Source organism: Lactuca virosa, chromosome 3 (assembly GCF_052849685.1).
Source record: "Lactuca virosa cultivar CGN04683 chromosome 3, Lactuca_virosa_CGN04683_v6, whole genome shotgun sequence".
Taxonomy (NCBI): domain Eukaryota; kingdom Viridiplantae; phylum Streptophyta; class Magnoliopsida; order Asterales; family Asteraceae; genus Lactuca; species Lactuca virosa.
In genome coordinates, this window is record NC_136428.1 from 136745652 (window position 1) to 136755645 (window position 9994).

The window sequence follows — 9994 nt, forward strand, 5'->3', positions numbered from 1 at the left end:
AGGAATATATAGAATAGTCTATAGAAAAAAATGATTTGTAGAAAAGAAAAGTTTATAATGTTAATGTGTAATAATCTAAAAGATTGTAATATGATGTAATATTATATTATAAAATGAAATATATTCTAATTCATAACATCATTCCCTTCAAGTGTGTAGGAAACCAAATAATATGTAGGAACCTAGACTAATAAGTTTTTTAAACGAGTGACAAACATGTAAGTTTATAAAATGAAATGAATACTTTTAGAATAAATATCAAACTTTTCTCTGGAAGTTGAAACGTATTCTAAAAACCTCATATATTAAAAACCAAATTTCATGTTTGTATTATAAAAAAATATATCACAAGGTTATAGTATTTAATAATATGTTGTTAATTGATACGTAATATTATGAAATTGTATGGAATATTCTGATATTAAAGTGTAATATTCTAAATTGTGTTATAACATATCACTACAAGAAAAATGCGATTTTGCTATGGAAGGTTACTGTGGAACGTATTTTCGTTGTTAATCTGCAATGGATCGTGCTATGGAATGTCGTTCCATAGCAATGTTGCTACCACATTGTCTACGGATTTTATTTCTGGTAGCGAGAGTGGGAGTTGCTAGGGAAAATGCTACCGACTCCACATTCGTTGGTATTATGCTACCGATAGTGCTATGGAACAAAAATTTGTAGCAATTTTCCAACGACATTTGTTACCAAATCACTTTCCGTTGTACTGCTGCTATGGAATTCATCATCGTGGTTACTATGCAACAGAGTTTGTGACGGAAACCAATTTCATAGTTGAATTGCTACGGAGGTACCATTCGTAGGTATTTGTTAGGGAATTCTGCTATGGAATATGATTTCGTTTGCTTGTTTTGTTATGGAACAAACGCGTAGCTAAATTTTGATGGCATTTGTTGGGATGTTGTATGCTTAATTAATCTTCTTATACTATGGATGAATTATTATTATGATCAATGGAATTTGTAAGATATGGTTTGAATGAAATGTTTTAGAATTGGTAATATGTGACATAAATTAATGGATAAAAAATGTAAAAATGAATTATAAAGTAGATATTGCTGGCAAGCAGACTCGAACTTAAGCTTATGCTAGAAAAGGGCGCGGTTAAGCCAGTTGTGCTAATCAAGTTGTGTATAATTTCTTGAAAACACTGTATATAATGAATAATTAACAACGAATTCATTACAAAGTTATTTTTAATTACATTAACCGGGCATGTTAAAGTATATATAATCTATGTAGATTAATTTTCTTTAATAACGAATTCATTACAAACTTATTTTTAATTACATTAACTATACTTCATCACAAAAATAACATGGGTTTTACGTATACTTCATCCTACTCAAACAACAAAGCAAGCAAAAATGACTAAAATGCCCTTTTAACAGAACGATGTAAACACAAAACCAAAATAAAATTATAGTAGTACTATACAACTTCATATACAATACAATAAGAGCATTAATATTCAATGTCCATTCTATTATCAACCATTAATATTTTTAAGAAATATACAAAACCTACCATACTCTACATACCAACGACAAACCGTGCAATATCTTTGTCGATCCTCATCCTTTTCATGGCCTATTGCCAATGCACCTTTAACAGAATGACGCGGGTCTTCACATTGGAAAGTGATGTTATTCGTTGTAAGTCTATGAACAACATCAACAGCCCGCAACAACTCTTTGGCACTATCAACAACACCTGTGTACTCCCCATCATCCGGAACTGCCCAGCCAAAATAGGCATCAAGTAATTGTAAACCTACACATTAAAATATCCATCAATTAATCCAATGTACCATTTTCAATAAAACAGTAAATATTATACAACACAACACAACTAAATACTAACCCCAAACTACAAACATGCCTTAATTAACTATATATATAATTTAATTTACATATATACCATATATACATACCCTCATCACATTGATGAGACCCTCTTGAAATGTAGATCATTCCAAGCAAATAAATTGCCTCAAGATGATCTTCATCTGCTGCTTGTCTCAACAAAGTCATTCCTAAATCAAAATTGCCATAATAAAAGCACTCATCCTGTTGACAGAATAACAATATCAATATATAACATCAATGACACTAAATATTAATAAATGGTATAGATTACATATAATTACTTAAACTACACATACAATTCCTTGTTTAAACATGGCTTCAATGTTATTATGCAATGCACACGTGCGTATAAATAAATCAGCTTTCAGATTTTTGGGACCCATTCCTTCAAACATGTCAATGCATGCTGTTCTGTACACTTGAGGATCACCCCCTACTTCATACATCTTCTTTGAACTTCAAAAAATTAAATACACAGTAAATAACAAACAAATAAAGTTTTATTTCATCAAATATACATTCATTAGTTGATGTTTATTGAGAATTACCAAAGTCTTGCAGAGACGATGTCTTTCGCAGATTCTGACCCTAATACTACAAATATCCGACTCAAAAGCTCTAGTGGGAGATCATCTAACGAATGACGACTTCTAGTATTCGACATTCTACTTACAAAATACACATTGGAGTAGTTGATTTCAAATTTTTTTAAAAATTAAGCGTAACTATGAAAGACAGTGTAACATGGTATGGAAAAAAACTTACTTTATGCTGATCTGGTCGAGAGGAGTACATGAGTCTCTATTATCGGAGAAAATCGTTTTTGAGAACGATTATCCTTCGACGATTTGGGGGTTTTAGTGTTTGTATGCAGATTTATCGTCCGGAAAAGTTGAGATGTTCTGAATGGTTGAAGAACTGGAACGTCGGCGTGACGTCAGAGGTATGATGGCGCCTTAACAATTTAGAGTACAAAAAGACCAAATTGCCCCTGAAATCATTCCAAATATTTAAATACTAAGGGTATTTGTGTCACAACACATATTCAAATATTATAACCTTTTATAGCTAGGTAACATTGGACTTTTGATTGTTGAAATGAAAAAGAAAAAAAATAACATATATATCATAATCCATAATGTAATACATTTACATTAACATTTCACCAAATTACTAGTATATATTCATGTAGTAATATACATATTAAAAGTGGAACAAGATTTTAACAGTAAACTTATTTACTTTAGATTTTAGACACAATAGTTTTCTTTTGTTGCCACTTTTAGTCCCTATGTTTATAGTAACTTTTTTTTACTTTGATTTTAGCCACAATACTTTTTCTTTGTTGCCACTTTTAGTCCCTATGCTTATTCCTTTATAATTTTACCCTATGCAAAGCATGGGTTCTCCACTAATTGATATTAAACCAAATTACCAAGTCCAAAATAAAATACATGTTTGTTTATGCCTTTACAATTGTATTTTATATGTATTTAATACTAGGAAAGAACAAACATTTGCTACATACAACTATAATCACAATACAATATAAACACTAATATTAAAAGTCCAAAATACATTATTCAGACATTATTTAAACATCATTCAAACATCATTCCAAACTTTAACTCTTTTAGTCCCTAGAAAAACTAACGAAACAAGCATCCCATAAACAAATTTCACACATAAACACCCATTTGTATCCATTCACAAAAGCGTCTGACACACTAACTACAGACTTATGCAATGCACAAGATCTATGGAAGCCATGGAAGTGTACATGTTTCCTCCCCTCCCTATTTAAGTGGAGATGAACCTTAGAACAAGTTGCTCTAAGATTCCACTTACCATTTGCTCTGCGGTAAGCATTGTTCAACATGCCAAAGCTTCCTGCTTCCTATGTCTCCCTTCGGCCATCAGCATCATTCCCAGGACAAATGTTGAATCCAAATGTCCCAATACAGATGCTTCTTCAAGCATCGTTTTCCCTTCATGTTCAGCTTCTAAGAAAAATAACTTCATCTGAAAAAAACATTAAACACATAATTTCTAGTTAAAGTTATGCAAAACAAGTAACAGATTAATTACTACTATGCATATATATAACAACGTACCAATCCATTCCTGAATAGAATATTTGGGTTTCTCATCTCTATGCATTTATTGACAACTACATGTTTCTGGTCAGACCAAACACGAAATCGTAATCCATCTAACTCCATATGTTTATATACTTCATCCGTTTTTCCTGCCTCGTTGAAGAATCTACAACTGTAAACGAAACACAATATTCGCTCCATAATGTAAAGACAACTCAAATACACTTGTGAAATAGAATGATCAAAGGCAAAACTTACACACTCTTCATCCTGAAAGCCTCGATTGCTGAAATTTTTGCCAAGTCGACTATTATTTTCTCCATCACTTTAAATGACATGTCTGTTAGCGATTTCGTTTGATTTCTTGATTGATTATTAGAAGAAGTACTAGCTTCCATAATAATAAACATTAACTAAGATAACGATTCTGCGAAAATGATTTTAGGGTTTTTTGACTGTCGGAATTTTGAAATTGGGGTTGTTTGCAAGTGACTGAAATAAGAGTGAAGAACTGAAACAACGTGTTTCGTTAGAAAACATTATGACGCCTAGAAGATGTTCCATTATAAAATGACCAAATTGTCCTAATACATACAATGACTCGTATTTAATTAGTAAGGGTAGTTTTGTAAAAAGTCATATTTAAAAGAAAAATCAATTTCTATTTTAATCAAGGTTGTAAAAACCGCTCGTCCGTCGCTCGGTGGTCGACTGGTGATAAGTGATTAATCAGACTCAGCGGGGATTAATCAGGGACCCTACATTAATAATAAAATTATTTAAAAAATTAATATTTCCTACAAAATTAAGTATTTGAAAATTTTAAATTTTAATACACAACCGGCACAAATTATATATGTTGACCAATGACCCGTATTTCATCCATGGACACCATAAGCAACTACCATCTTGACCAATGGTCAATATGTCATCCATATACCATCCATGGACACAATAAGCAACTACCATGTTGACCAATGACCCGTATTTCATCCATGGACACCATAAGCAATTACCATATTGACCAATGGCCCATATGTCATCCATATGTCAACCATGGACACCATAAGCCATTACCATGTGGACCAATCAACCATATGTCATCCATGGACACAATAAGCCACTACCATGTCGACCAATCGCCCTTATGTCATCCATGGACACCATAAGCAACTACCATGTTGACCAATGACCCGTATTTCATCCATGGACACCATAAGCAATTACCATATTGACCAATGGCCCATATGGCATCCATATTTCAACCATGGACACCATAAGCCATTACCATATGGACCAATCAACCATATGTCATCCATGGACACAATAAGCCACTACCATGTCGACCAATGGCCCATATGTCATCCATGGACACCATAAGCAACTACCATCTTGACCAATGACCCATATGTCATCCATGGACACCATAACCAACTACCATGTTGACCAATGACCTGTATTTTATCCATGGACACCATAAGCAATTACCATATTGACCAATGGCCCATATGTCATCCATATGTCAACCATGGACACCATAAGCCATTACCATGTGGACCAATCAACCATATGTCATCCATGGACACAATAAGCCACTACCATGTCGACCAATGGCCCATATGTCATCCATGGACACCATAAGCAACTACCATCTTGACCAATGGCCCATATGTCATCCATGGACACCATAAGCAACTACCATATTGACCAATGACCCGTATTTTATCCATGGACACCATAAGCAATTACCATATTGACCAATGGCACATATGTCATCCATATGTCAACCATGGACACCATAAGCCATTACCATGTGGACAAATCAACCATATGTCATCCATGGACACAATAAGCCACTGCCATGTCGACCAATGGCCCATATGTCATCCATGGACACCATAAGCAACTACCACCTTGACCAATGGCACATATGTCATCCATGGACACCATAAGCAACTACCATGTTGACCAATGACCCGTATTTCAGCCATGGACACCATAAGCAATTACTATATTGACCAATGGCCCATATGTCATCCATATGTCAACCATGGACACCATAAGCAATTACCATGTGGACCAATCAACCATATGTCATCCATGGACACAATAAGCCACTACCATGTCGACCAATGGCCCTTATATCATCCATATGTCATCCATGGACACCATAAGCAACTACCATGTTGACCAATGACCCGTGTTTCATCCATGGACACCATAAGCAATTACCATATTGACCAATGGCATGTATGTCATCCATATGTCAACCATGGACACCATAAGCCATTACCATGTGGACCAATCAACCATACGTCATCCATGGACACAATAAGCCACTATCATGTCGACTAATGGCCCATATGTCATCCATGGACACCATAAGCAACTACCATATTGACCAACGACCCGTATTTCATCCATGGACACCATAAGCAATTACCATATTAACCAATGGTCCATATGTCATCCATATGTCATCCATGGACACCATAATCAACTACCATGTTGACCAGTGACCCGTATTTCATCCATGGACACCATAAGCAACTACCATCTTGACCAATGGCCCATATGTCATCCATGGACACCATAATCAACTACCATGTTGACCAATGACCCGTATTCCATCCATGGACACCATAAGCCATTACCATGTGGACCAATGGCCCATATGTCATCCATATGTCAACCATGGACACCATAAGCCATTACTATGTGGACCAATCAACCATATGTCATCCATGGACACAATAAGCCACTACCATGTCGACCAATGGCCCTTATGTCATCCATGGACACCATAAGCCACTATCATATATATTGACATGACTCGTACGTCTTTTGGATATAAATTTCGGTTTAAACAGAAAAACATAAAGATGTATAGTTTATTAATGTTTAGTCCTCGTATATAATTTGAAGTTAAAATTATACTATGAACACATCGTTACTCTATGTTCTTTCTTGACGTTATTTATATGTATATACCATATTTATCAATATGTAACTACTTTAAATAAATTTGAATTACTAAATATTTAGCGGTAATTAGCACAGTTCAAATTTTTTATTAGCGGAGGTTCAAAGTATTTCACAATTCGTTTCCCTCCAACCTACACATGTTTATGCTGCATATTAGGGTAATCAAGTTTACCGATTAGAAATAGGGTTTACATTTTCTGTAATCATCATCTCCGGCGGCTTATTGATCGAAATCTTTGTTCATTATACGTTTGTGCACTGACTTTGGCGATATAGGTTGTCACTCGTCTAAAATTTATATTTATTTAATTTACTGTTGTCGTGATGATCGATCGTTTTTTGTTCTCTGATCATCTTCATGTAAATTGGTTTTGATTGTATTCAATAGGTTGCATGCAAAGTAATGCCTTCATATATAATTTATTTTTATTGTTTGTGTCAGAAAGATGTCGACCCCGAAACCAAAAGGAGCATCCGTTGTGAAGCCAATTAAATTCATTGCACCACAAGTTATGAAACGCAACAGGATTTCTGCTGCAAAATTCCTAAACAGACAGTTACAAGATGAAGAAATCGACTTGCCAATACCAACAACCACATCCAAAGCACCTATAGCATCTACCAACAAAACCCCTAAACCTATATCATTAACATCACCCATGACTACCACTTCCTCGACATCACTTAAAACATCCACACCCTCCTTAGAAAAAACATTTAAAACTTCAGAAACTGGAACAATACAATCGTCAACACGAACATCAATAACGAAAACTTCAGAACCTACATTATATAAACCATCCTCAACACCAACACCCACTACCACATCATCAACACCTATACTACTACCACAACCTCAAAACCTGCATCTACACTACCATCTTCCACAACTACAATAGCTACCACACCCTCCTTAAGTAAAGGAACTACCACATCCTCAACATATACATCTATCCCAACACCTACCCCAGAATATACCCCATCAACAACACCTATCCAAGAATCTACCCCATCACCAACACAACCACCCATGAATGGATCTGTAGTGGAAAGTGTAGAAGGTGAAAACAATTCCTCTGAAGATTGTGGACCAGATGGACGTTTTAATGTTAATGTTTGGAAAAATACGTGACTTACCAATTCAAATCTTAATTACAGCTTTTTTTATGTATTAAATTTTGGTTTACACCTACATATCAATTCATAACTTAACACATCACATGATTACTTGCAGGCTAATGCCACCAGGCCCTTGTGCACACGTTATTAGTCAGTCCTTTAAACAAAGAGTAGATCCAGAAGAGTACGCTTGGGCACAAGTAAGCAAAGAAATGCGCGAATTATATTGGGAGGAGTTTCAGGTAACTATAAGTCATAAATTGTTGTTTGGTAAACATTTACACTTCAACTTATGTTTATATTGTTAATTTGTAGAAAAAATGTTGTTGGGATGAGACAATAGACTCGCTGGTGAGGCAAGCTTGGGCAAGGAAAGCGACACAAAGTTATGGTCAATATCTCTTCAACATGAGGAGCCCAAAAACAAACAAACATGGCTTTAAACCAGCTTATATTTCACAGAAAGTCTGGAACTCCTGGAAATTAAAATGGAATACAGAAGAATACAAGCTAAAATCTGAGCAGAACAAGAAGAATAGGCGTAACGGTGTGGATGATGAAGTAGCAAAACCCACACATAACGCTGGATCCGCATGTCATTTGAAGATAGCTTCTAATTTGGTAATTTTTTAAATGGTACATCGTATCAATGTTTGCATATGTTTATCTGTATATTTGACTTTTTATATGGTATTTATGCAGAAGAGGAAATTAGGACATGAGCCACCCCATAGTGAATTGTTCCTGTATACACACACTAAAAATCATGATGGAGTCACTTTCACAAATGAAAAAGATAGACAAATTCATGTAATATTCACTTTAGTTTAAATTAACTTTTATATTGTAGCTACTCCATAATATCATTCCTAAATTTGATATCTTTTAACTTATAATATTTTTATTTTGTAGGCGGCCTATACAGAAAAACTGGAAGAGTTGGAAGCTGAAGGTGTTGAGTTTGAGGATGACAAGCTATTTTATGCTGTTGTAGGTGGTCATGATAAAAAAAGAAGACTTTATGGATTAGGCTCTTTTGCAAAGGCGGTTCCCAATAGGAATGGTAAAACGGATGTAACTTACATTCCGGAAAAAAATGATGAAATAGAAGAAATGAGGGAGCTTGTTGCTAAACAACAACAGCAAAACGAAGAGCTTAAAGAAATGATGAACGCCCAACAAGAGGAAAACAAAGCAAAGGTCGGGCATCTTGAAAAACAACTTCAAACGGCATTGGATCTTATTAATGGCTTTACAAAACAACAAGAGTGGTAGGTTGATATATGTTTATTGAAGATTATGTATTTTAGAGTAGCAACTTTCTTTTTTCAATGTAATAAATAATTATTTTGTTATTTTATGATATGATGGTTATGATTTTTTTGTTTTTTTTTCATATATTACTACAAAATTATTTGGATATAATTTATAAATCAATTATCCATTGGTCCATATTGAATCTGGTATATAATATATACACCACTAAAATTGCTAGGGATTCATGACCATGAAATTTGCTAGGAAGTGATCAAACGGAATTTGCTAGGGATTCATGACCACGGAATTTGCTAGGGATTCATCACCACAGATTTAGCTAGGGATTCATCACCATGGATTTTGCTAGGGATTCATCACCACGAATTTTGCTAGGGATTAACTACAACGGATTTTGTGACGGAAGAACTACCACAGAATTTGTGATGGAAACCTACTACGACATACACGACGAAATACCATCTACCATGGATTTCATTCCGTTGTCACAATTGCGACGGACTTATCGTTTCCGTTGCAAACTCCTCGCCACGGCGTTTTTAGGGACGGAAATAGGTCGTTGCAAATTTCTTCGCTATTTGTCTTTTGCAACGAAATTTCAACTTTTCGCAACGGATTCCTTCC

At 34.8% G+C, this 9994-nt stretch overlaps 1 protein-coding gene across 1 annotated transcript; it reads right to left on the bottom strand.

Moving 5' to 3' along the window:
- Positions 1 to 3764: 3764 nt before the first annotated feature.
- Positions 3765 to 4389, bottom strand: LOC145164093 (putative F-box protein At1g67623). The gene is made up of 3 exons (XM_079082819.1): positions 4250 to 4389; positions 4007 to 4163; positions 3765 to 3914 (listed from the first exon to the last, which is right to left on the bottom strand). Exons 1-3 carry the CDS (start codon positions 4387 to 4389, stop codon positions 3765 to 3767), a joined length of 447 nt encoding a protein of 148 aa, XP_078938945.1.
- Between the last annotated feature and the right edge of the window lie 5605 nt (positions 4390 to 9994).